A 27,602-nucleotide genomic window follows, 5' to 3' on the forward strand; every position below is an offset into this window, starting at 1 on the left:
TTCCTTAACCATTGTCATACCCACGTCCCACTCGATTCCCCTCCCACACACCTTGTGCTACCACCGAGCTGGGAAGGCACAGACCTCTCCCAGCCTCCTCCTCCTCCCCTAGTTCCAATTCTCCTCTCTGCAGTCTCAGCTGTCCTGATTTCAGTCGGCTCCTGCTCTGGGTGGTTGTTGCGAAGGGCTTGTCAGGGAAGGGAAAAGGGAAAAGAAGGGAGAAAGGAAAAGGGAAAAGGGAAAAGAAGAGAGAAAGGAAAAGGGAAAAGAAGGGAAAAGAAAAAAAAAGGGAAAAGAAGGGAAAAGCAGGGAAAAGGGAAAAGAAGGGGAAAGGGAAAAGGGAAGCTTTCCGGAGGTGGATGGAGGCGTGCGGCTGCAGGTGTGCACAGACCAGCGCCTGCCCCTCCCGGGGAGCAGGGCTGGTGTAGCCCGGCGGGTGACAGCCAGGGAGGTGACACCGGCTGCCTGCGTCTGGGCCAGTCCGGCGGGGCTTCGAGCGAGCCTCCGCGCGGAGACCGGCCGGGAGGCTGGGGCGGCCGCCGGCGGGCGCTGGCGGTGCTTGGCACCGCGGAGCGTGGCGGTCACCCCCCCGCGACCCCGTCTATTTCCAGGCTTCTCACGGTGCCCAGAAGCGCCCCGTTCCCGGCATCCCCCGCCCCGTCCCCCCGCCGCCGCTAACGCGGCCGGTGCCCGCTGCGCCCCCCGTCCGTTCGGCCCTGCCCGGCGGGGCGGGGCTGAGGGCGGGGCTGGGGGCGGGGCGCGGCGGCGGGCGGGCGCGCTGAGTGGCCGCCGGGGGCGGGGGCGGGGCTCGGGGCGGGGGCGGGGGCGAGAAAAGCGGCGGGGGAGCGGCGGGGCCGGGGCAGCGGCGGCGGCGGGCGCGGGGCGGCGAGCGGCGATGCGCCTGACGCAGGGCATGTGCACCATCGCCGAGTGCGCGCCCGGCGGGGAGGGCTGCCCCGCCGCCCGGCCCCGCCTCGTCAAGATCGCCGTGGTGGGGGGCAGCGGCGTGGGCAAGACAGGTGAGGGGGGGGGGCGGCGGGCGGGGGTGCGCGCGGGGCGGCGGAGCGCGGCTAACGGTTGCCTGTCTGTGCCTGCCCGCAGCGCTGGTGGTGCGGTTCCTCACCCGGCGGTTCATCGGCGACTACGAGAGGAACGCAGGTAGGCGGGCGGCGCCGCTGGGTTGCTGCCGGGCTCGGGGGTCGGGGCGGGGGTGCCGCCGGGGGCTGGGCTGCGGCGCGGTGGGGTGCGGGCGGGCCCTGGGGCCAGCGGGCGGGAGGCGGTGCCGGGCCGGTGTGCGGGGGCGCGGCCGGGGCCGCTGCAGGGCGGCCGGTCCCCGCCGGCTGTGCCCCCCCGCCGCCCCCTGCCCGCTCGGCCGGGCACTGCAGCGCCGCCCCCCCGGCCCCTGGGCCGCTCGGCTGCGCCGCTCGCCTCGGCAGCGCTCGGTGCGGTGGACGTGTCCCTCCTTGGAGAACTCTCCTGGCCGAAACTAATGGGGCTTGTGCCTAAAAACATTCCGTAAACCCAGCGCTGCATTCCTCTTGGCAGCCCGAGTGGCAGCGGCTAAGGGATCTAGGCAGCGTAAGGGGCAAAATGTGGAGACAGTGTTGTGCGCTTGCCTGGGTGTAGTGCAGTGCAAAGTGCAGGCTAACGTGAGTGTAAAACATGCAGCGTTTTCTTGAGGAAATGATTTGGAAAAAGCCCTAAACCCCAACCAGTCTTACAGGCTGGCCAGCGGAGGGCTTCACTGAAATGTCAAAATACTACATGACGAGCAAACTGCTTTTCTATAGTAAAAGCTGGTTATTTTGCACACTTAACATTTATCGTCTAAGCTAAGACAGTCTTTAAGAAGTGATTAAGCTCCAAGTTGCACGTTATGAAACGACAAGCTTCAAAACAAGTCAATGCAAGATTAAATCCCAGGCTTCTAGTAGTGTCACAAACTTACGGGTTGTTACACGCAGAAAGCTTTTAACACCAGTTCCTTGCCTCATAAATAATGATACAACTTTCTATATACAACCGATGGGTAGCAGAAGCAACATCTGTCTGTAGAGCAGTGGCTGTACTTGTGACCCTGTTGGTGTTCCTCGTCAGGTAATCTCTACAGCAGGCACATCCAGATAGATGGAGAGATGTTGGCCATTCAAGTGCAAGATACTCCAGGAGTTCAGGTGAGCAGGATGCAGCCATACAGTTTACCAAAGCAGCTTTACATTTGTCTGCGCTTGTGTTCCCCTGCACGAACATACTGTTATGGTCTCTTCTAGAAATATTTTGTTGTCCATTTCAGAGTTTGGCCCTCTGTGTGGGAGAGGTGGTAACTTGCATTTTAAGCAGTCAAGCCAGATGTGTTGGGAGCCTGTAGTATGCTGGCAGCAAAAGAAAAAACCCAACTTGTTTTCACGAATCATTTGTACGTTGGAGGCCCATTACTTTTGAGTGGCTGAATTACTGAAGTGTTTTATTCCTGTATGTCAGGAATGTTAAGACACAAAACCGGAAACAATTCTGTGCAAATAAGGTACATGGGGAAGAAAATGTCATGACGGCTGCCCAACAAGCTTCATAAATACATGCTATAGAAAGTGAAGTCTGTATTGTGGCTGTGCTCATTGGTGTGTCACAAGTTAGTTTTGAATGTATAGACCTGAGTAATGCTGGATTGTTGCCTTTTTGAACTGGGCAACACTCCAGGTCTAAGTGCTTCCAGCTCATATCTTTGCTTCCCCAGACTTACTGTCTAGCCAGTTAATTTCCCATTCTGTGGAACTACAAAGTCTTTCTCTGCATGCAGAACTACTCGGGTCAATTTTCCATTTGAGTATAGCAAACTCCAGTGTTAAATTCCAGCTTTTTGCAGCTGAATCAACATAGGCATTTATTCGTCACGCTTAGATTGTTTGCACTTACAATGTGAAATGCAAATGTATGTGTCTGAAGCTGTAAAATGCTATTTGGCTTTATAGATTCTTAAGGACAGGTTCCTTTAATCTTTTATGACTTCAGCTATCTAATTTGAGACCATTCATTTTTCAGATCCATGAACACAGTCTGGATTGTAACGAGCAGCTGAACAGATGCATTCGCTGGGCAGATGCCCTGGTGATTGTTTTCTCCATCACAGACTATAAGAGCTACGAACTACTCGGTCACCTTTACCATCATGTTCGACAGTTGCATCCAGGAAATGCAGTCCCTGTTGTCATTGTTGCAAATAAAGCTGATCTCTTGCATATCAAAGAGGTGGAGCCTCAGCAGGGACTTCAGCTGGCCAACATGCTGGGCTGTACTTTCTATGAAGTATCTGTCAGTGAAAACTATAACAATGTCTTCAATGCCTTCCATCTCCTCTGTAAAGAAGTCAGTAAACAGCAAACAACCAGCACCCCCGAGAGAAGGAGAACCTCTCTCATTCCACGGCCAAAATCGCCTAACATGCAGGATCTGAAGAGAAGGTTTAAGCAAGCTTTGTCTGCCAAAGTGAGGACTGTCACTTCTGTCTGACAGCAGAGCCGCTGGTCTGCCCAGTGTTTAGCCTGAGACTGAAAGCTGGAGTGTTTAACACTGGCACATCTAGAGTCTAAGGCATTGTGAAAGGAAGATGGTTCAGGTAGCCTTTTCCAGGGCTGTAGTCCTTAAGCAGTTCCTTAAAACAGGAACAGTGGCAGATGGGGAAAAGGAAAAAAAAAAAAACAAAAAAAAAAAACAACACAAAACAAAACCCAAACCCTCTTGAAATAGTTCTAGGATGTGACTTGCAGAACAAATATTTTCATTCGGAAAAGGAACTTTTCAGTAAATGAAACAAGCTTTCAGTTTGCCTTTTCTCCAGTCAGACAGATTTGGTCTTCGTTTGTGCAGAAACAACCTTTTAGCTGTAACTCAACTTGTACTTGAGCAAGGAAACCCTGAACTGCAGTTCACTGTTAAGAAATAACCACTTGAGTCTTGCAAAGGACAGCATGATGCATCTGTTTAATTTTATTGCACAGTAGAACTGTTTTATTTCCCATGTATTTCAAAACAACTAAGCAAACATGAAACTTCTGTAAAAGTAAGTGGACAGGACTGGGTATTGAGACCGTAAACAATGGTCCTTTATTATTTTTTTTTTTACTAGCTATGTTATTGCTGACAACTTGACCAGATTCTTTGTATGCAAAACTATTGTCTGCAGGGTGTAAACATATCTAATTACAAGTAACTTGTGGGGTTTTTACTGTCTGAAAAAAAAATTACTGTCCAGACTAAATGATCCAACATGGAACTTGTGAGGAATGAGTGTGGAGTTGGAGTGATAGTCCATTATAACTGCCAGTCTAAGACACTTGTCTCCCTCTTTCTCTCTCCCCCTTCTCTCCTGCGTGCAGTAGGCACAGAGGGAGGGTGGCTGTGGTTCAGCACGGTGTGAAGCATGACTGGCTCCAGGCAGTGAAGCTGGTGGGTTGTTCTGAGCTGAGTCAGTCCCTATTCATCTTTAAATACATGGCAGATTTTTATATGTATATATATAACTTTTCCTTCTACATTGAGCCAATGGAGTTCAAAGCCTAAGGGCCTTATACACATGCACTTTAAAAAGCCAGCTGTGCTTTTGTTTAAACTGTAATTTATTTATTTTGTGTACAGTTACTCCTCCTAGGGAGTGGACTTTTCATTCTTACTGCCTGGTTCAACATTAAATTTTTGAATTGCATGTTTTCTTGTGTGTTCTTCGGGTGGGAAACAATGGGCAATTACCAGTGAAATGTTGAGACAAAGTTTTTTCAGTGTACTTAAGATAGATTGCAGAAACAGTAAGGCAGCCTTTCCTGCATATACTGTTGCTTTGTTAGCATAAAGTGGGGGCGGGGAGGGGGGCACGGCTTTCACAGCTGCTTTACAACTTCCTTTTAGGAGAGGAACTGAATAAGGCAGAGGCCTTTCAAATTAAAATGGAGTTCTTCATTTGCCCTTGTCAAAAAAATCCTGTGAGAAAGGAATGGTGAGAGGTAGGTTAAAATCCGGAAGAACAGCAAGTCTTTAAAGTGACTGCTACTTTCTCCTTGAAAAAAAAAAAAAAAAGGAAACTTTATGTATTGAACTATATCACAATGAAGAACTTAATCAAATTGCAAGTCTTCAACTATTTTATTCATGCTTAAAGTAGCTTTACCGAGAGCCTTCCTGAGGAGGCTGTTGTGCTGGGACTAGGGTGACTGTTGCACAAGCCCACCTGGTTAGCACACAGCTGTAATGCCTGGTGCAGGGAAACCCTGATGAGGCGGTGGTGATGATGATTTTTTTGACCATGAGCTACTAGCCAAGTGGCTTAGGACTAGACTTGCAAACGCAACCGAGCTTATCCTTCCAGTCTGAGCTTACTACCAGATATTGGTTAGCTTATTAATATACTAGTAAACCCATTTGCCAAGGGTGGCTTTGTGTCTCCTCTTCCTACCTTTTGAGTGCTAGTGTCATATGCAGAAGACTCCTTGCTGTGGCTCTGCACCTAATCAAGCAAAGTCTCTTCTGTGCTCTTCCTACTCACATGTAGGCAGGAGATTTTTTTTCCTCTCCTGGCCTTTTTCCTGAGCATGGGCTATAGGCTACAGCTATTTCCCACAAATAAGGAGCTAACCATCACTCTAGGGCCGCTGGAAAGACTGTGCTCCAGTCCTGGCCCAGAAGAGCAGCAGGCTTTTGTGACCATCTTCTTTCATATCTTCAGCTACTTGAGCATGAGATGGTGCCTCAGTCCCAGCATCCATTGTCACAGCTGTGGCCCCACCAGCTGAAAAGATTCCTCCAAAGTGTGTGTGAGGGCCTGTAAAACCAGTCTGCCTTGGAGAAGCTACTTGACCCATCCGAAGTGCAAGAGCGCCAGTGCCGGCTTAGACTCCCCCTTATCGCTGTCCTAGACAGTGTGTCGTTAAGATGGCCAGGTCAGAGACCTGCGAGCATCTGACAAAAGACAGGTGAGGGAGAGAAGACCACAACTGTCAGGCTACCTCATCTCAGGAAAGCAGTTGCATTTCAGAGGTGTAAAGCACCTGAACTCACTGGCCAGCGATGGCCACTGGACAATGAGAGCCTTGCTGCTACCAGCAGGGTGCAGAAAACCTTCTAGGCCACCTCCCAAGACAGAAGGTCTAGGTTGTTAGGGGCAATCAAAAAACACAAAAGAAAAAGGGGTTGCAGGAATATGTCGGTCCTGGCACGTGTAGCCCTGTGTACTAGGAGAAAAGAAGATGTATGAGGTTTGGCACTGTAAGAGCATTGCTTTATTGATTAGTGAATTTACAAAACGTCCATATTCTACAATTAAACAGTACAGAAGGACAGAAAAGAAACCAAGAGACTGGCTATTTGCTTTCCAGTTGCTCTGTTCAAACTATTTCTTGAGCTTTTAACATTGCAATCTCATAATATTTCTCATTTTTTATAGCACAAAGTTCCATTCTATAGTCATTCTTATAAAATTCTCTTCCATAAAGGCAACATTGTCTATGCTTTATAATCGGTCCATTGTTTCCTTCCAGCCACTCAAAAGCAAATGTAAATCAAAATGCACCCTTTTCTGAAGGCCATTATAAACATTTAAGAGAACATACTCTAGCTAGTGAACAAAGGTTAAAAAGCTGCTTCCCATTTAATCTACTTCTTTGACATAATAAAGAATGCTATGGTAGAGTGAATGTCACTTACAATTTCACATTCACAGTGTAAGCTGTAGTCATAGCATCCCTTGGATGAAGCAAGAGGATGCAGCTTTAGAGCTCCACCATTTTACGCTGCAATTTGGAAGTCTTGGTGCTATACACAATCACAGTCTCTGTTGGCTGCTGCTTTTTTACCACAGACTGTAGCAAATTTTTATAAAGGAGAATTACATAACTGAATTTGATAGCAGCTCTTTCACAATCATAAATTAAAAATAAAAGCTGTTCTCTAGCCACGCTGTTCAGAAGTCTAGCTCAAGGAAGAATCTGCGCTATGGGCCCTTGAAAATGAGATTGTGCTTCCCCCCCCCGCCTCTTTTTCTTTTTTAAATACATGTGAGTGGAGGATTTTTCCAGGGTTATCATCAAACGATCACAGCCCGTATGTCCTCCTGTGTAAACCTACAGAGAAATGTGCCATCAGAAACAGTCTTTTCTCCCGGGACTGCGGGTGGAGAAACTAAAGCAGGAAACTGGAAGCAGAGAGAGAAGCAGCCACGCAACCTAGCCCTTGAGTCTGGCTCTCTGCTTCTCTGCGGCTACCAGTCCAGCTGGGAGAGCATCCCTGGAAGATGCTCTGCTGGCTAAATCAGGGCTGTGCTCCATGGCCTCTCCAGGGTGAGGGATGAAATAAGAGCAGAGGCTGTTAACGCTGTATAAGGCACATGTGTTTTGCAAGGTTGCCTGACAGAGGGGGTGGATTTTGCTAGCCTTTCACTTCCTCAGGAGCATTTCCCACCAGAAGCAACCCCAGTGAAACCATCAGGAACACTCAGAGAAAAAAGTACTGCTTGGGGAGGACAAACTCAGCATCACCTGACCCTCAGATGCTCCTTTTCTAGGGAATTACTACAAACGATGATACTTGGCCATGCCAGGCAGGGTTGGGTTGGATTCAGCACTGCACGGTGCTACTGCTAAGGAGGGGGGAGTTGTTGCTGGACAACTGGACCATTTTGAAGAGCTGCCTGTGAGCTGCACATATTCCGTTGCAGTCAGATACCCAGCTGTTTCAGGTGCAGCTGTAAGTGCAGCAGGGGACACGTCATTTTTTTGGAAGGCTCTTGGGAAGAGTGACAGACCAGGGATTTGATGTTTCCAGCTGAGGCACTCGCTCATCTCCACAGATCCTCCCCCGTCAGATACCGGTGTCAGGCTGGAGACGGTCTGCAGCAAACAACAACTCGATAGCACTGTGTGGTGTCAGGAGTGCAGAAGACAGCACGATTACCTGAAATTAGGGGAACAAGAAACAACAAGTCAGAATGAGGGGGACTGAGACTGACCGCAATACTAATGAGCCATGGATATGAAGTGTTTGCTTCACCCAGCACTAGACAGGCTGTGTGTTTCTGACAGGGAAATACAACTTGCCCAGTGAAACTGTCTCCTCCCTAATAACTGCAGTTAAATCACTTTAAAGAGCACAATGACTGGTAGCATTGTACTCTTAATGAATGTGTGCTTTGACACATTTCTACCCACATCTTAGGAGGTGACTTGTTGTGACTGCCATTGGTTTACTGTGAGGCACCAGCTGATGAAGCAGGGGTTTCCCCTCTCCTATAGCACAGATTTGAGTGACAGCTGTTTCAGCTGAAGGTAGGGTGAGCACCACAGCAGTGCTGCTGGCCTGCTGCAGGGAGCCACAGTCCCTGTTCAGGTACATCTCTTCAGACCAGGCACAGGCTGTTCTGCACATCAGGACCAAGGCTCAACCTTAAGCACTGCTGGGATTCTATCGCGTTTGTTTCTTCAAATTTTTAATCCTAGATGGGTCTGATAAATGAAACTGTCACTCACTACAACCATGACACACAGCCTTCCAGATGCACGTATGTTTTTCTTAGGTGAAAACCAGTATGCAGGTGCCTAGCGTGAAGGCTTCCCTGCAGGGCAAAGCTCTCAGCAAGAAGTGAGTGCATACACTCTTGCTGTGTGGAGCTAACCCAGGGCTGCGGTTGTAGGACACTGCTCTTACAAAGCCCCAAGTTCAGCAGTGTCCACAGGGTTGTGACTGCAGGCAGGGACACGGGGGCACTTACTAGCCCACTTGAAAATGAATTTGCTGCTTCGGTTTAAATCTGAGGAGAGGAACCACAAGCATCAACAACGGAGTATGTCTGTGTGTTCGTTTCCTGCAGTAGCTATCAAACCACTCGTGCTCTTCATCACATGGTTTAAATGCGTGGTAGTGCTGCATTTCAACTTTTTCTGTTGTTCTTTCTTTCATCTTTTCACTTCAGATAATGAAAGGATCTCTTCTGTACTGATGATAGTCTCCTCCTCACTTCTCCCTTTCCCTTGTCCTCCCACACAATCTGTAGCAAACTGACACTGATTATCTTTTCTCCTTCCTAAGGCTGAAAACTCTGTAATTTGCAGATGCCAAAGGCTGACACTGTCTTACTTATGTTACATGAGAATCAGACTATAGCGCAGTATGTGTTCGTCTTGTTATTACACAGCTTAATCCTCAAATACATGAGGGGACACGTTACCAGAATTTTTTGGGCATACAAGCCAAACATCAACAATAGCTACTGCCAGATAAAAGCAATTTCTTCTTCGAGTCCCACCACCGAACCCTGAGGGGATTTGTGCAACTAATAGAAGGCCAGAGAGAAAAATGAGATCTGCAGCTACATCTGAGAAAGGATACGGCCAAATACAGTGGGACTTCCCTCCTTTCCCCTCAGTATCTCTGAAGGGCTCGTTGAAGGGGGATAAATGTGAATATTGCTTCCTTCATTTCTACAGAGAAGGGGGGAGTTGCACAGATAAGTAACATCCATCTCTTCTCCAGGCAGGTCTCTTCAGGACAGTCTACCTCCTTTGCAGACCTTCTTGTTCAGCACAGCATGCCTGTCTTTGATGCTTCACCTGAAGGGCCAGGGGTTCCCATCCCAACCCACCGTGCCCGAAGGCACTGCGGGCAGCTCACCCTCAGCAGAGGGCAGGGAAGGATGCAGATAACGTGCTGGTGCATCTAGAGGGGTTTGTCTGCCTGCCTGCCTCGGCCACAACCACACAGCTGGTTGTGCATGGTGCGAGGAGGGAGGGTGAAACAATCCACTCATGCTCTTTCCCTTTTTTACTCTCCTTATTAGTGGGGGCAGAGGGGGGAAGGGTCATTTCTTCCTTTGGAAGTAGAATACTTCTCGCCAGGTTAGGGGAGCTATTCACCACCATCCAAACCCGAATGATGTGTAGGAAGTGCTGTATTCCTTTGCTCTCCTCCATGAGACATAGAATTGTCATTCATATTCAGACGCAGAGCAGTTCTGTGGATGGAAACATGTGTCTCTGCTCCACATTTAAATGTCATTTGCCTCAACTCTAAAAAGCTGCTGAAGTAATCAGTGTGTCCTGTCAATTTTTCTATTTCTTTCCTCAGTTCTTTACTTTTGCACGCACATGTCTCTCCATTTCTCCAAGAGCCAATAATTAGTATAAATGTCAGTCCTTTGTGTGACTGGAAGGGACTTGGGAGGCCAGTGTTCCCCGATGCCTGAATCTGATTGCCTGAACACCACAAAAAAGCTCTGTTAAATGCTGGCTTGAGTTAGACAAATGCCTGGCTTTTTGAAAAGAGAATAATCCCAAACAGGTGGCACGTATTCACAGCCAAAGTGCAGAAATCCAGGTAAATCCAACAGACTCATAAACTATTTTTATGTGAAAGACTTGCACAACTGCTTCTTTTTCTTCTTTTTCTTCCTCCTCCCACCTCTCCCCCAAAGTCCTTTCACCTCTAGCACAGCACATTTGGACAAAGGGCAAGATGCAGTAAAAGCTTAAAATTCTTTAGGAATCTGCCTCAGAGGGTGACCTGCTGCCAGGGTTAAGCCAAAGCAAAGCAACACCAGATCCCATGTCACCACTGTCAAGCCTCAAGTCCCTCTAGAAAGCCAGTCTGAAGTCCCCCTGAATAGCTCTCAACCAACTCAAGTGTTAACCCTCTGCTTATCTTTCAGGGTATATTAATACATTTCAGGTGTGGATTAACTTGTCCATCAGTGTGTCACAACTCAATCCCACTCCAAGAGGGGAAAAAATTTCATTCGCTGTTTTGAGGAGATTAGCAATAGGCTAATGGGGGAGAAACGTGTTATGAGATCAGATAAAACCGCTAAAAATGGCACTCTATTACAAAGTACTGCTTGAGACTGCTTGCAAAACCAATTAAAACGTGGAAAACACATGTCAAACCGAGGGACTGCTCTGCCTTTGGTTGGCTCCATTTTGCCAATGATTTCTTAGTAATCAAAACCGCATTCCATAGGAACTGAAAACAAGATGTTTACAAGCCACCCTGGAAACTAGAGTTATATTTATGATGCAGCTGGTTACACAGCACTTCTTTGCAGTTTTTAGATTACCTTGTGTATCTGCACTACTCAGCAGATACCTGATGGCTCCTCCACAATTAACAATTATTTTTAACATCTCAGATGGCACCAGAGCTCATCCATCCCTGTCCTCTCCCCACGCCATTCAGATGACAGCTGCTTTAGTCAAGTTCTGCTGCCAGAGAGTGGACAAGGGAAAGACCAGCTGTACAGACACTACTGAAGCTTCACTGCAGGAGCCATCCTCCTTCCAGGAGTCCAACAGCACATCCAAGGCTGCAGGGACTTGGGGCTCTCTCCGCATCACCCGCTTCACGCTACTTAAGGCATCTAGTGGTCAGCTATCTATCACAGATACCTGGCCTGGCCCAGAAACAGTACAGCTGTACCCAGGATAATTTATTTTGCTCCTCAGCAATGCTAATTGACTTGTCTGCAGGAACACCACTGGTAAGTCACTAGGTGGTACACAGACCCGTGTGGCAGGCTCCTTCTGAGCATCCCTGCGCTGTTTCCTGCAGATGCACTGCCAGGGAGCCTGCAGCCTTTTGGACAGCTAATGTTTCTGTTTATAAAGGATACAAATAAATGAATCTTTTGAGACGAGATGAAAGCTCCTTCAGAATAACGCCAATCTGTTCTGAACTTTACTGCCTGAGTTTGAACTTTCATTGGTGACTCTGATATGTAAAAAATAGACCCTTGGTGCCTGCACACTTGTTGCCTATATGTTTCACAGCAAAATCCTAATGCCACATTGCCTAAAGCCTAATGTCTGTGCGGCTGCAGCTTCGTGTAGGTTTGGTGCCAGTGCTATAGGGAACATTATCTGATTAATTTGTTCAGATAGAAACTGTACATTTAGAGCTGTTTTTACCTGGGTACCAGGTTTGCGTGTTGCTACCAGATCCTTCACCATTTTGACCTCGGACACTGTCACTCCACCAACCATAAAGATGATCAGAAGAGGATGATCACCAGGGTGAGGACGAGTCACCTGTAAAATGAAGGAAAGCATTATCTGTAGTTGCTCAGCCCAGCTCCAAACATATGGACCAGCAGTGACTGGCTCCCTGAGGGGCTGAAGGAAGAGTAATGGGGAAGCTCAGAAAGAAATATTCATGGAATGCTGGTTTCAGTAGCAGCTCAGAGGGAAATCAATGGGGATGACACCCAGTTAAAACTAATTAACTGTTTCCAGGGAAATGGAGTTTTCATGGCTTCCCCTGAAACCTAGGAGAGTTTCTCATGAGGTCTGAGGACTTCTCCCTCCATTCCGACGTCACTGCCTTCCTCCTTTTCCCAGAATGGGAGGAGAGTACTTGGGTGGATGCACAGTTTGGATACAAGTACACATGAGGCTTTAAGGAATGAGGGGTAAATTACTACCCAGCAGAAGCAAGGAGTCCAGCCTAAACACGCTAGAATCTGTGCCTGAGGTCAGCAATGGGAAGAATCATAAGTAATGTGTTCTCACCAGTCCTGCGAGTAATCCTTTACAACTGACCCAAGGAAAATACATTGGGTCCATTGTAGTATAAAATCAGTTCCTAGCTTGTTTCCTTCAGTTTTCAATACTTCTATGACTGGGTTCTAACTAATATAGTGAAACTTTAGATCTAAGAAAACACTTGTTTCATTTTGCCCCAACTATCATTAAAATAGTGCAAACATTTCACTTTGGTTAAGACTTTATAAAACCACATTTTAATTTTAAATGTGAAGGGGATGCTTTACGTCAGTTTCCTCTTAATCACTTCCAGAAGTCTGATTACTTTGCTGTTTCCTAGCAAACTCTTTCCTTCTTGATAAAACGCACTCCCTTGACAATGCCTTGCTCCGGTCTTTGGGAATGATGTCAAGGGAGCCCATGCAATTGCTCTTGTCACATTGCCTTTGAGCATGAAACACTCCAAATGTTTGGCTCTGAAAAGTGACAGTGAGAACAGCTGAATTTGCTCCTTTTTAGACTCTCCACCCCCTCTTCTTCCACAAGCGTAGGTTTTCAACAGCATTCGCTCGACAGAATGAAAGTGGTCATCAACCCGAGTTCGGGTGGAGTGCAGATCCTGTGCTTTCACCACCACAGCAGCTATCTTTGATCCCTGTGGCTCCAGCTCCTGAGGGTACAGCTCTTCTCCTCTTCCTTATTATGGCTGCCCTATATTTAGTCTTTGGAGAGTTTTTCATACTGCAGCTCTGTCAGGCTTTCTGGCTGGCAACCTTCAGCAGAGGCTCTTCCCTTCGGAGCACGCACCAGCAGACGGCATGCTCCTCTCCAGGCTAGCGGGCCTTCAGTTGCACAGGGCTCCCTGTGCAGTGCTGCTCCCCAGGCAAAGAGCTTTCCAACTCCCTGGGAGTTTGAAACCAGTACAAAAAGCCTTAGATGGATGTATCAGTGACCTAGGTATTTGTGTACTGAGTGTTTATTTTCTTAATCGCCCCCACTTCGCCAGCCATCTTCACTGAACTGATGGTGCAAATAGTGTATATACTACATTCAGCAGGGTGTCCTGCAGCTCTTGTGTGAGAGTGAGCAATTTTTTTTTTACACCAACAGAACAATTAAATGGATCCACCAGAGCTTACATAGACCTTCTCTATGCACTTTCCTACATCAGACTTCTCACTTCTTACTATCTGCATACAACGTAGTGTCAACTTCAAATGAAAAGTCCATTCCTATCAGAAACATCATGAGGAGTTTAACTAAGACCTAAATACTTACTCACAAAGCAGGCCAAATAGAACTATTACTTGCTAAAATATTAAGAGTATCTCATGCCATAATTGCTGTAAGTAGTGACACAAGGTTAAAGAAATAACTGCTCACAAGGATGGTGAAGATAAAAGTTGACAAAATGCTCTGCTACAGCACTTTGAAGTAACACAGGCATTACTGGTTTATTCCGTTTTATGGCTCTTTGCTCTTCTTAAACCTGTCACCACAGCAAATGTCTCCACTCTGTCTCATGAAGCTTCTGAATGACCCAGGACACACATAGAGCTAGAACTTCGGAGGCCTGCAATTGAACAAAGTGTCTATTTCTTAATGTCTTTCCTAGTGATAAAAACCTCATCATAACCATGCAGGCATAACATTGGTCACACTGAAAGGACACCCTGTATAAGAACATTAATTGGAAAACACAAGTTTTCATGGCAACATGAAAGAAAAAATGTATTGAAAAATCACTTCCTTCAGTCAAAATAAACCTAGATCCAAACACATGGTGCCTATATAAAACATCATTTTTCAGAAGACTAAAGTTCAAACCACAAATTCCAGAAATGCATATTAAAAATACTATTAGGCATATGAACTCTAAATTAAATTAAAATTGCAATGAAAAGGGTCTTGGAATCTGTACTTTTGTTATGCTATGCACAAGTGTTTTGAAGGAGGACAATACTTTGGGTACAAAATATTTGGCTGTGTTAAGAATGTCAGTTTATGCCAAGATTTTTTTGTTTGATAATGCAGCCACCCAAGGCTCTCTCTTTTGAAGGAACTGGCTGCATGTAGTTAAACACAACTCACTTCTGTGACATAGAAGAAGAACTGAAAGGGACTGCAACAAAAGCAACGTGTATCTTCTGGGATCCTTCTAAAGTTCGGTTGTTTTGGGACATTTCCAAGGCCTCTGAATCTCATTTACAGTGATATCTGAATTTTGCAAAAAATCCCAAGTGAAGTTCACTTTAAGTTGAAAATGCCATGCTTTAAAAATAATTGGGACAATTATCTCAGGCACTTAGAAAAATTAACCAAGAAAAAAGCAAAACCATTGCATTGATGTGAAGGAGCCTGAAGGATGGAGGAGGGATGGTTCCCTGAGTCAGCAGAGTGTCCCAGCCAGACATCAGGGGCTTCTCTCCAGCTCTGAGCCCACCATACTGACACTGGTGGTCAGAGGGCTCTTTGCTGGCACACTTGTCTGTGTGGAGGAGATGGAGAGGAGCAGATGGGAAAGTGGGGCAACAGAGGTCAATAAAAAACGAAAGCAGGAAAGGGTTGGAGGACAGGTTTGTTCTCATGGCAGCTCACAAAACACAGCCTCTTCCTTTGAGGAAAGTCAGCAGAAAAAACTTTCCTGTCCCGTGAAGGCTAACTCTGCCAACCAGGACACCAGCACCAATGCATCTAGTATTTGTGACCAACCAGAAACCAATTAATTTACCTGAATAACTGGAAATAGGAAAACACATCCATCACCAGAAACGAGACTGCCATACAGGGCACTTAGTATCAATGATACCAAGCTCAGATCATGATAAACCATGTGTGGTCCAGAGCAGCAGTCAAAAGAGGAACCCTTTTGGCAGCAAGGTCTTTTCCTTCCACCTTCCCTTAGCGTCAAAACAAACATCTGCCAGAGAAACAGCTCCTAGATGAGAGATAACTTTACAAGTCTGTCCTGGACGAACATGTCTGAGTCCATCACTTACCAAAGCATGTTTATGCGAGGTGGCATTTATATTCAGGCATTGAGGAAGAAATAAAACCATAAGGAAGCTCGTGAAATAATTACTGTGCTGATGGTGTGGTAAGTGGAGAAGATCCTCTTGTGCGAGAAATACAGGCTGGTCAGAAACTCATTCATGTAATTATTGAGCACTTGCCAACAAGCCAGGCTACAAACTAAATGAGCAAGCACGGATACATATTTGTGAGGCGTGTGATGATGCCTATGAAATATTCATCCTACACAAGGTTCCCTTGCTCATCTGTTACATATTCCTTATATTAGGATATTTTTCTTACTAGTACAGATACAGGTACTTACAGGTACATATTGCAATAATAGACTTATGCCACACACACACAAACACAGACACACAGACACACAGACACAGACACACTCACTCTCTCTCTTAGTAAGGCTAGAATAGACCTCAAAGTAGCCAAAGTTGTCAATGTGTCCATCTAACTATTTAGACTTTCTGGAGCCCTTATGTTTCTTGCTTTTTTTTTTTTTTTTTTTTTTTTTTGGTAAAAAAAGGACAAGCTATGTTCCTGCTTAAAATATAGCAATAACCAAACACAATGAAATAAATACAATTGTGAGTTACTGGTAAATAAACCCAGTCATTTAAAAAATCAATTGTGTGCACCAGCTTGTTTACTTTGTTTGATGGTGGAACATCTGCTTTTTCTTCTACTATTTTTGGAGTGTTGGCATGATTTTTTTCAGTACTGATAGATGAATGAAAAGAACATTGGATCACTATTTCTATAGCTATCCTCTTTTGTCTTGGGGCTTTATCATAAGCAGTGAAGAGCTGCGAATCTTCATTTAAGAACCTAACTGAATAAATTTTGGAAATCCATTTCAATTGTGGACAGAGATTCCTGAAAACAAGCACTGGGTTTTAGGCATATCTGATTTTATGCTCAAGACTAAATTGCCCAGAAATAACAGGGAAAAAAACTTTGTTATTCTGATAGCAGGTTCTAGAATAGTACCAACACAATGGTCAAAACTATTTTTGTCACCTGTCTTTAAATGCATGGCAGGACTAGCAGGCATTCACACAAAATACAAAAAACCAAATTTATTTTCTATTACCATAGAATCACAGAACAATTCATGTTGGAAGGAATCTTTGTAGCTCATGTAGTCCATCTCCCTGTCCAAAACAGGGCCAGCTTCAAAATTATATCAGGTTGCTCAGGCCTTTGTTTGGCCAACTTTTGAATATCTCAGAGATGGAGAATCCACAGCCTCTCTGGATTTGACCACTCTTACAGTGAACATTTTTTCCTTATAGCCAACTGGATTTTCCCTTGCCGCAACTTCTGTCTACTGCTTCTCATACAGTTTGCTGATGCCTTTTCTGTGCTGAGAGGGGGGTGGTAATAAAACTGGAAGAACACCAGGCACAGTACAGAAATGTACTGTACTCATAACCATAGTATTGATGTGGTTTGATGTAAATTTGCGGTTGTTTTCAAGGGAGCACTCAGGACATGCAGTAAGACAGAGCGGAATGTACAACATGCTAGCTACTCCACACTTTTTAGAAAACACTTAGCACAGACTAATTTGTAAAGCAGGGTAAGCTCTTGCAGAAAGACTGTCTTAAAACATGCTAAGAGTATCCACAAGGTTATTTCTGACTCATAGGCTTCCTTCCCGCCCCCTGCAAGTTATAGAAAAGGCACTGAATATGGAGCTCCTCTGACAGCCTTCCTCCTCTGTGAGACCTCACTGTTCATACTTAGTTCTCTCCTATCTCAAGGCTGCTTGGTGTTCTTAAAATCCTTTGATGAGGTGCCTTGTGGAATACCTTCTGGAAATCCAGGTAGGTTATGTGAACTGGCGCTTGCTTAACAATTTGCTTCTTAGGTCTCTGAAGAGCTCCAAAAGCTATGTGAGGTAGGACTTCCCTTTACATCGCCTCCTCCCAGACATATCATCCTTATTTATGTGTCCAGCATCACCCTTATTTAGGTGGCCGGTTTGCTGCATTCCTCTTGTTTTGTTCAGCGGGTGCTGTCCATCTGTGCTGTACCTGCAGTGTGGTGCCTCAAGCTATTCCCAGTGCCCCTGCAAGGATTTAACTCTCCTAACTGTGCCTTAAGCTCTGCTGAAGAGTATCAACATAAACACACAAAATAAGCTACTGCCATATGATGCTCTGACCTCAGGAAAATCTTACAGATGAGCCTGGGAAGCCTGGTTTACCTTCATGAACATGCTGAATCCAGTTTTAAGGAGATCGGTGAGGCCTGATGACATATGCTCAATATCAACAGGATCAGGTCGATCAGGATTACAGATCTCTTCCACTACCTGTTTCAGCAGTGGTTTGTAAGAAGCCTGCACAAAAAGAACAATGCACTGTGAGTAAAGCTGTTTAGACTTGGTGCAGCTGCTCTTCTAAACATTTTCTTTCCATTAAAGGGAACAAAAATAATTATCCCAGAAAGGAAACCATTCAGAGAGTTAAAAATCATTAAAGCAGCAGTGGTCTTTGGGACCTTGACTGCAAATGGTGTGCGCCACCCTAGCATTGAACTGAAAAGACTGGAAGGCGGCCACGCATTTACTCTGCCCCCCGTGTATTACATCACTAAAGGGAGGCAAGGAAACAGGGGGTTCCTAGTTTCTCTGGAAGCTTTTTGGAGGTGGTACAGAAAAGGGTAGCAATAGGGATGACACCCTGTTGTTCATTGTGCACCCAGATCTCAATCCCTTTTTAATGATTTTACAAACCTGGGAGGGATTGCTTACTGACCACTCCTGCCTTGCCACAGGCACCGCGTTAGCACTGAAGCCTGGGTATCAGCAGGGCTGGGAAGAGGTCTATTTGTCCCTCATGGGAAAGCAGAGCTAAGGGGTCCCTGTTAATTCTTCAGCTTCCACAGCCAGGCCACTACATAATCATTTCACCTGTGGAAAGCCTGGAGAAAAACAGGCCAAACAATATCATGCATGTCAAAGCTTCAGAGAAGTTAAGGACCAGGAAAAGTGGAACATGTAAAGGTACAAATGGTCAGCATCCTGAAAGATTCACTTCCAAAGCATTCGCCCTGCACCCTCTTCAGGGTCCAGAAACCTGAGCTGAATATGAATTAGTAGCCTAGAAATTTTCACATTCCCTTACCAAGGTTTAAACCACTCTGCCATCCTGAAAAAGCTTCTAAGATAAAAATGTTAGGGATTTGTGGGAAGATGCTCTTTAATGAAAATTTGACCTTACTTGGTTTACAGATGGGGTTTTGTTTTGCTGCTTTCAACTTTGCCCAAACTGCAATGGACCCACAATCATTTCAGGAAGTGCAACAGTCTTAGAAAATTTGCAGCTTTCAAACTAGCACATTTGTTTTCCTTTCAGACTAGCCCACGTATACGTCATCCCCTAGATTTCTTAAGGGTATTGAGCGTAACATCGTTAATTTTGTAAAGATGGTATCTACAAGAGACATCATGAAAGCTAAGTGCAAGAATAGATGGAAAATAAAAAGCAAGTCACTTGGCTTGAAACAAAAATTTTCTGGAGCAATTAAAGAAATGTATTTCATCCAACATTTTACAGTGAGAAACAAAACTTACAGTTTTTGAATAGAATCCTGTCAACAAAGATTTATACAATTCATCTAGTTCTTCTCACAACGTATGCGTAATTTTTAATTGCGCCAACAAAGCAAATTACAGCAGACACGAGCTGCAGGGTCTTTTAGGAGAACATGCCAAGATTTGTGTCAAATCTAGTCACGCAATAAACAACTGTTTGAAAATACACATGCAGGCATGAAAGCCTATGTATAAAAATCTGTTTAATATCTTCATAGATGAAGAACAGAAAGACATTAGGAATGAAATATTTTTGGAGTAGAGATCACAAATCACAGTTAAACAGAGAGGCTTACTGCATGAGATTAAAGGAAAAATATCATCTGACTTCAGAGAAAACTATGGACTCAAAAGACAGTGAAAATGCGCTATGATTCTGCATGTCTGAATTTTCAGCACCAAAACTCAGTGCCCTTCAAAATGATCCAGTTCAACTACACAGATACTAGAAGGCAGATACTACGATCGCTTTTTTTACCTATAATAGTTTCAAATATTTTTAAAAACCTCTTATGACTTGAAATTAATCTATTACATTTTTAGGGAGTTTTTACTTTATTTTTTCATGTAACTGCCAATAGCTGCAGTGATTTCTAACTCATATAATGAAACTTTCATCAACTTCAAATTTCGTTGGGGCACAAATTGTGTTTAAAACAGTTGTTGAAAACCTCAACAGCTATAGGACAAACCTCAGGCAAGATTAGGAGAAAACGGAGAGAACAGAAAGAGAGAGAAAGAAAGAATGAGAAAAGGAGAGGGAAGGATGGAAGGAGGGAGGGAGGGGAGGAGGGAGAGAGAAATATACTTCAGATCAAGGTGAAAGGAAAAGAACGGTAGTTACAATATCAGGCAAAATAAATACTCTCCTCTTGCACGGTCACTACACAAACTGGTTTGATAATCTGATGAAAGCATTTATCATTTTCTGTAAGACATATAAGCCTCAATGCTACAAAAAGTCCTTCTAAAAGGCTATCAAATTTCCACTTATAGATCTATAGAAAACTTTTTTGAGTATTAACAGGAAATGGAGGCTTCCCAACTCCTAACAGATGAAGCGGAAAAGCACCCATAGGCTAAACCCATTCCCAAAGCACTACATCGGGCTGGGAACGTGTATGGCCACAGGAAGGGCACAACTTCTTCAGAGGAGCTAAACTGATCGCACATAACCCATGCATTAACACCTGCCATCAAAACAGTGGTCTGCTTGTGGAGAGCTCTGTGTATAATGAAAAAACTGTGCTGCCTGCTTACTTCTCCTACTCTGAACCTCCTCAACCGTCCTCAGCATAAGATCAGTCCTCTTCAAGCAATTAAATCCATCGCATAGCTAGATTAGGGGGCTGCAAGGTGCTAATACAGCCCTTGCTGTGTTCTAGCACTTAGCCCTGAGCAAACAACCTGGGTTACATCCAAATAACATATTGATGCTAATTACACTTCCAGGAAATTTTTAGAAGGTATTTTCTTATCATCTGGCTGCCCCCTCACTGAACTGTATTAAATGTTTAACAATTTTCCCCATTTCAGACACCAGACGGGTCCTAACTGCTAGGAGACTTCAGTAACAGGTTTTCTCCACCTCAGTTTTCCAGTGCCATTTTGCAACATTCCCTATTTCTGCTATTACAAAGCAATGCTTAATTTGAACTACATCCCTCTGCTGGTCTACAGCATTCTTATGAGTCTGGAAGGATTTTTTTCTGGCTCAAGGCTAGAATCAAGTTTTATGGTCTCTCTCTAAATCACTGTATGTGCTTTCCATTGTAAAACTCCATTTTTAACTGAAAAAGTTAAAACACTTTGGTGGAGATGGAGAGAGAGAAAAAAAAGCCTGTATATTAGTCCTGATGATCTATAGTAATATCACAGATCGTATTTTAGAAACAAAAGCTACATTTTTCACCTATTTACAAACCAGACTGCTTCTCACACTTACAGGGATGGGAGAGAAAATACGCAGGAATATAGCTGCTGTATGGATGTGGGTGTCCTGCTTTGCTAAGCCATGACAAGACTTAGTTCAGAACCGTCTCCACCTAGCCCTGCCTTTCACAGGCATTTATGTTGTATCAGTGCTGCAGAGCAAATCCCAAATTTATTCCTCAGACAGTTCTTCGTTGACATTAACATGGATATGCCTGAGCTTGGATGAAGGACTTGAGGAAGTTCTTGATGATTAGATCAATTATAAAATCTGTATTTAAATGTCTTCCACATGGGCAGAACATATATAGGCTTAGCACATCAACAAAATCAGTGCTGTAATGTTGACAGCATGCTAGAGAAGTAACATACACAGAGGAAAGAAAGATACACTTGCCTGGTGGGTGTTGCTGCCGGGATTATGTATGGAATTAAACTGCTTCATGTGCATTCGAGCTCTGGCAATATCCCTGAGGGACCGAAAGATATTGTCCACTGCATCTGTGGCTTTCTGGGACGTCAGGTTCAGTGACGAGTCACAGCCTAAAGAAATCAAGAAACACGGAGCTGAGTGAGTGAAAAACTTTCAAGTGTTTTGATAATAAGCAGTAGGAAAATGATAACTGTGAGGAAATTTTAAATTAGTTTCATCACGTATTCTAGAAACTCAGGGGCTTGTCAGACAGCATGTCCTTAGTGTGGCATGAGTCTCTGTAGCTAAGCAAGAAGGCACAAATGCTAGACAGCAAGGAAAGTGAGCGGTATCTCTCTAACCACATTTGTAACCAAAATCATACAGCAATTTCATCAGTGCAAGGTATGTTTTGCTTTCCACAGCAAACACAAGATCCCGTGCCCCGAAGAAGAGCCCCAAATGGAGAGGAACCAACTGGTTTGCTGGTCTCCTTGGGACAAAACAGCCATGAAGAGGGGAATTGCTCCTCAGGCACTGTACCCAGGCCCTGGCTGGCAGCCCGCTGCGCTCCAAATGCATTTTCTACCTTTGCAACTAGAAAAATGGGAAGAATCTGTGCTAAATACAGCGGAAGTAATAGCTGCACATTGGAAAGGTCTGCATTGCCATACGAAAGTCCTTAACCCTCAGAGTGGCACAGTTACTAGTTTTTCCAAAGCACTTCTGATAAGCTACACTGCTTATCTTCCACTGAAGCCAAACACCATTTACAGGCCCATGTAAAAGGTCTCTCCAGGCGGCCAGGCAGCACCTTGGCAAAGAGAAATTCTAAGCCCTGGCTGCATCTCCCTCACCACAGGGCCATACTGCACAAAGCATTGAAAAAATGCTTTCTCAGCTGACCTGTGGATGAGAATTAGCCAAGTGAGAGATAACTGGGTCACCTGGTATTTGTATGGCCCTGTCAACACAGCTCTGTACCTTTTGACATCTCTGCCTGCCTCTCTTCTTGTTTGGCTCCTCGTCCCTGTGGCAGAAGATCCATCACAAAATAACCCTTCTTGCCACATGCACACACCAACACACAATCACTCCTGCTTATTGCCAGGGTCTTCCCCGGTGGATGGTGCTGTAGTGGTTTGTGTGTCCATCCCATGGTTCCACAATTGGCCCTGCACTGGCAAACCTCTCTACAGGTGCAGAATCCTGCTGAGAGGATGGGGTCTCTCCGCAGGTCCCGGAACCCACTGGCTTGCATCGCGCCGCACCAGCCGAGCCTGGCACTGAAAACAGACATCCAAACTGTCATGAAGGAACCTGGATTTTGGGGTGAAGGGACTCTGAACAAACTTTCCTCTACAACTAGAGGACAGAATCCTTATGCACTAAAGAAACAACAAAAAAGGCGGCACTTTTAAAATTTACAGGGAATTGGTAATGGCTAATCTGGATCACTTTCACATCTTTGCATCCTGTACAGCAGAATATATGTATCTGCACATACACACACACTTACAGAGGTCTGAAACTATTCCTACCAGATGGTAGTATATATATATCTGTAAAATTTAGAAACTATTCCTACCAGACACTGAGGTTTCATTTGACTGAAAATTATTTGTTGAAAGGCTCCAAGTCACATCCCCAGCTGGTGCAGCTGAACAGATATAATGACTGTACTTCTGCAGGACTACATCAAACCAAGCTGCTGAGGATTTATGCCATTATAACCCACAAAGCAACGAAGTGAACATGAACTAGGCCTCAGTGACCCCCATGTTATAATTCTAAGGCAGACACGTACATTTTTGGATGGTTTCTTGAAACTATTAATTTTTTCTAAATGAGTGCAAAATAACTTACAGAAGTATTTCTGTTGTTACGTGTGTACTGCAAGATCTGCATGCTCTGATACCCTGATTAACCAAAGCTTAGTTTTTAATTTGGTTGAGGGGCCTGTGTGTTGTCAGTGAAAGCCCTGAACACAACCCCCACTCTGCAGCTCGTTACCCCACTCCACTGGTGTTCCCGAAATCAGAGAGATGGCTCCTGCAAGTGATCTTGTGCAGCTCATATGCAAGGCCATGGTGTCCAACAGCTGAAAAAAGTGAAAATGAACACCTCCTGGACAGATGAGGTCAAGAAATAAAGTCTGAGGTAACAAGTCCTGGTTTATATCTATCACTAGCACAGGTAAAATATTCAGAGATCTTACACTGTCGGTGTGCTTTTACCATGCCCATTGGAAAACAGGAATGGCAAACAGGGTAGTCCCTGGTAGCTTCCAACCCAGAGGCTGTGCATATTCAAAAGTTAACATTTATAAAGCATTTTGCAAATTAAAATTAAAATGAAGACCCATATCTCATTATCGTATTAACTAGATCTTTGTTCTTCCTGAGAAACAAGCTTTCTCTGTTTTAGCCACATTAGCTCCCATCTAATATAAGTAGTGGCATTTTCTTTGTCCTCTCTTCAACACTCTGTCAGCAAAAGCCATTGCTTTTGGCCAAGCCACCTCTGCAGTGTTCCCTTTCGCTAGCGAACCAAGTCCCCCACGTTGAACAAGTTCAGACAAGGCAAAAATCACGTCAGGTTTGCTTTGCTTTGCATGCTCTTCTTTTTTTCTTAATTGTTTATTTTCTTGGACCATTTAAAAGCCTTTTGTTTTGGCCCTACAGTTATTTTCCTCATGAAAAGATATACTTGTTTCCTTCTCCTGTTGGCATTACTTCTCTTTCTGTCTCTATTTTTACGAGAGCCTTTTCGCCAAGTTGTTTCAAACCAGCTTGTCACTTCACACTTCTGGAACTGCAGGACAGTCTGCAGTGCACACGGTCTGGCTTTGTGGCTGGAAGCCCCCGAGATGTTCCTCACCTTGTCTGGCCCAGCGCACCTCACTTTGCTTTTTGTTACTGGATCAACCTTCTTGTGAGCAATTTCTTGGCGAAATGCAGCCTCTGTAACATCATTCACTGCTCCAGCCTCACTGCCAGGGAAATGCTGTCTGGAGCTCAGGCTTTCCTTTACAGCTTGTGCTGACACACGCCTGGGCTGCAGGAGGCCATGAAATCATTCACCCTTACCATCTGTTTAACAGGCCACGCTGCTTCATCACCGCCCCCTGAACCACAATGAGAGGCCAGGAGCTTGGTGCACTGGGCTGTGCCCAGCTGTGCCTCCCGGCAGACTGGAGAGTATGTCGAGAACTGGAGCAGGGGCTCATGTGTGCGTCCAGTCTCCATGGCAGCGCATGGTGCTGGACCCAGTTTGGGACACGGGGGCACTGGGAGTCAAAGCTCTGGTCCAGTGCCAGTTTAAGGCTGACCAGATGGAGGGAAAAGAGGCATACTTTCAAAGATATCTCTAAAATGTGGCTTCCTTGGGACTTCTGATCAAGAAGTGTCATGCCTGGGGAAGTCATGGCTCTCTTTTTCCAGCCTGACATCCAGTTGTTCTTTTTTTAAAACGTGAATTAAAAAATAACTTTTCTTTGCAATCCTTTATTGTTGAAATTAAGTAACAAAATCTGAGGTTCTCTGAAGGCTGCTGCCTACCTGTCGCACTGCAGTAGGTTTGAAGAGGGGAGCCGGTGTTCTCTCCAGCCTGGAGAACAACAGAAGCTTGTGCTGTACAAATGGCAGACAGCTACAAATCACCTCCCGTTCTCACCTTCCCCCTGAATGAGGCTGTGTGTGTGGATGGAGAGCAGAACACAATTCCTCTTCTCTGCTCGCTTCATGCTACCAAGAAATCTGCTCCTTTTACAACAATGAAGAGGTGGAATACATTAGCCTTTGCACAGCTCATGTGCTAATTAAAACAACTCTTCCCATTACTGTTTTTTCATGGGAAGTTAAATGGCATTCAGAGAGCATGCTGAAGGAATTCCTTTGAAACCCAAGCCCTCTTATAAATGGGAAAAGGTATTTAAATGAAATTTTGGGGTTTCCTGTCAGACTTTGTGGAAAAAAGAAAATCACCACTAACCAGCATGGGACTATGGATTTTCAAGCACCTATCTGAGATCTTGATGATCTCCCATGAAGAATACAATGTAGTTTTGTGGTAATCGGTGCCCGACCTCACTGTTATTGCTTCTGGTTTGCTTCTACCCACTTGTGCTGAATTTGAGGAGAGTGAGACTGTCAGGAGCTGCATTCAGCACTTAACAGGATGAGACTCCTGGCCCTTATTTTTGACCTGCTTTTGATCTTTTTCATCAGACAAAGCACATCTCCTCTTAAGCTATACATCATAACCATTAATACCAGAACAGTCCACTTTCACAAGGAGCTTGACAAAAGCAGAATGGAGATGCTCTTCTCTACAGTCTGGAGTGACCCAGAAAGCAAACTGGACCAGCTTTTCTACTGACTTCTGAAACCAGAAGGAAGATACTTTAAGAAAAGAACACAGACGTTGTGAATCCATGAGATCTAGAAAGTGCTATGTGATTGATGATTCCCCCCCTGAATGCAACAAATGAGAATTTCAGACCTGTGTATCAGAAAACCTTTCACTGTGCTTTGTCTCTCTTGGTATGTGGTCCAGGCATTATAAACAAACTTGTTCTTTCTCTAAAGCAGATAATTATTAACACCTTGTGAAGGTCTTTGATACTTCTGAGACATCACTGACAGGCTACGATTCTTACAAAGTTAAAAATTTAGGAAAGCTTAAAGTTCACATTTAGTCTGTTTTATTGGTATTAACTTAGGCTCTCTCGATAGCCCATTTACAGAAATAAATCAATGTAAACCCTGCAAACCCTGAAATGGAGCTGGCAGAGTAGCCAAGCTGTTTTAGATGCACACGCTGAAGCACAGGCTAAACCAGACAACTGGTACTTCAAAGAAGAGAAAATCCAGCAGCAGGATTGCATTATGCATGCTATTTTCTAGATATGCAGAGTTAATTTGCTTGTCAGTGAAAGACAGAGATACAGGGTGCCTTGAGGGTCAGAACTCAAAATACAGCACTATGACATTAAACTAATGAAAATCTTCTATTTTTATACTTCAGATGATAGCATAGCAATGGGGGCCTTTCTTCTTCTATTAGATAAACCTAAAAGCATACGTATGTATACCCAGAGCCATATGTTTTGTAATAGTTTTGATATATTTATGCATTAAGATGGCTATGAAAAAGTAGGTATGAAAGGATATGGTTACACAGACCATGGCTGCTTTTTGCAAAGGAAAAAAAAAAAAAGTGTAAAAAACTAGCATGAAATTTGTGTGATTCTCCTCTTGCCTTTCTTCCTGATGGATTCTGCCACGCATTTGAATCTTATTCTTAAATCTGATTTATATTAAATTGTGCTCTCCCACTGCATGTGAGAGGGAAGCTGGTGAGTGTGATGCTGTAGGATAAGGAAGGACAGGCCAGAATATAAGACATCTGTCATTCCCAATAGCAACATCAGCAGAAGGTGAAAAATCAGAATTGACTGCATTTCAGTTTGGCAGGTTACAGAAGAAAGGTGTGTTCTCCAGCCCTTGAGAAAAGAGCATCCAGAGGGGACAGACACAGCTGTGCCTATGACAGCTTCCCCGCAGCACATGGCCTGTCTCAGCCCCTGGGGATGGAGAGGGTCCTGCTCCATGCTTGATCAGCCCTCCACATCCCAGCCAGCCATGTCTGTGCTGCTGGCAGCTCCCAGCAAGGAGCAAGCCGCCAGGCAACCTGGAATGCTGAAGGGCAGCTCAACACTACAGTGGGCTGAGTTCAAAACAGGGCTGGCTTTTCTGACATCAGCAAGTGATTTGGGTACTACGGATTGGATTAGAGGAAAAGAGGGGTATCAGGAGAGATGCTGGAAGATTTTTCAAAATGGTATTTGGTGTTCAGAGGTAAATTAAAATCCCAAGAAACCTTAGTAAAGAAATATATGAAAGCTATAAAAAAAATAACAGGTCCATTTCACTGAAGCCCTAGCAAAGCAGTGTGTTGGTGCTGCTGGCATGGAGGGGCAGAAGCTCATCAGCTGGGGAAGGGGCAGGTGCAGAGGTGCAGAGAGAACCTGGCCCTGCCCACAGCCTCTGGACGCTCTTGCCTCATCCCCTGCCAGCCACCGCAGCAGATTTCTAAGCTGTTGTCCTGATTCAACTCC

General features: G+C 44.8%; 2 protein-coding genes across 2 annotated transcripts in view; one reads left to right on the top strand and one right to left on the bottom strand.

The window, feature by feature from the left end:
• The first annotated feature begins 844 nt into the window (after positions 1 to 844).
• On the top strand, positions 845 to 4,699 carry RASL11B (RAS like family 11 member B). The gene is made up of 4 exons (XM_055700630.1): positions 845 to 1,019; positions 1,102 to 1,158; positions 2,098 to 2,174; positions 3,040 to 4,699. Exons 1-4 carry the CDS (start codon positions 896 to 898, stop codon positions 3,505 to 3,507), a joined length of 726 nt encoding a protein of 241 aa, XP_055556605.1. The 5' UTR covers positions 845 to 895; the 3' UTR covers positions 3,508 to 4,699.
• A 1,544-nt stretch (positions 4,700 to 6,243) lies between these two features.
• SCFD2 (sec1 family domain containing 2) overlaps positions 6,244 to 27,602 on the bottom strand; it is a 198,587-nt gene continuing 177,228 nt past the window's right edge. The window contains exons 6-9 of the mRNA XM_005433630.3: positions 21,467 to 21,612; positions 17,746 to 17,880; positions 11,934 to 12,053; positions 6,244 to 7,935 (exon numbers count right to left, since the gene is read on the bottom strand). Coding sequence (XP_005433687.3) covers positions 7,843 to 7,935; positions 11,934 to 12,053; positions 17,746 to 17,880; positions 21,467 to 21,612 — 494 coding nt within the window. The 3' untranslated portion in view covers positions 6,244 to 7,842. The remainder of the gene's footprint in view (positions 7,936 to 11,933; positions 12,054 to 17,745; positions 17,881 to 21,466; positions 21,613 to 27,602) is intronic.

The sequence above is a fragment of the Falco cherrug genome, chromosome 1 (genome assembly GCF_023634085.1).
Source record: "Falco cherrug isolate bFalChe1 chromosome 1, bFalChe1.pri, whole genome shotgun sequence".
Taxonomy (NCBI): Eukaryota; Metazoa; Chordata; class Aves; order Falconiformes; family Falconidae; genus Falco; species Falco cherrug.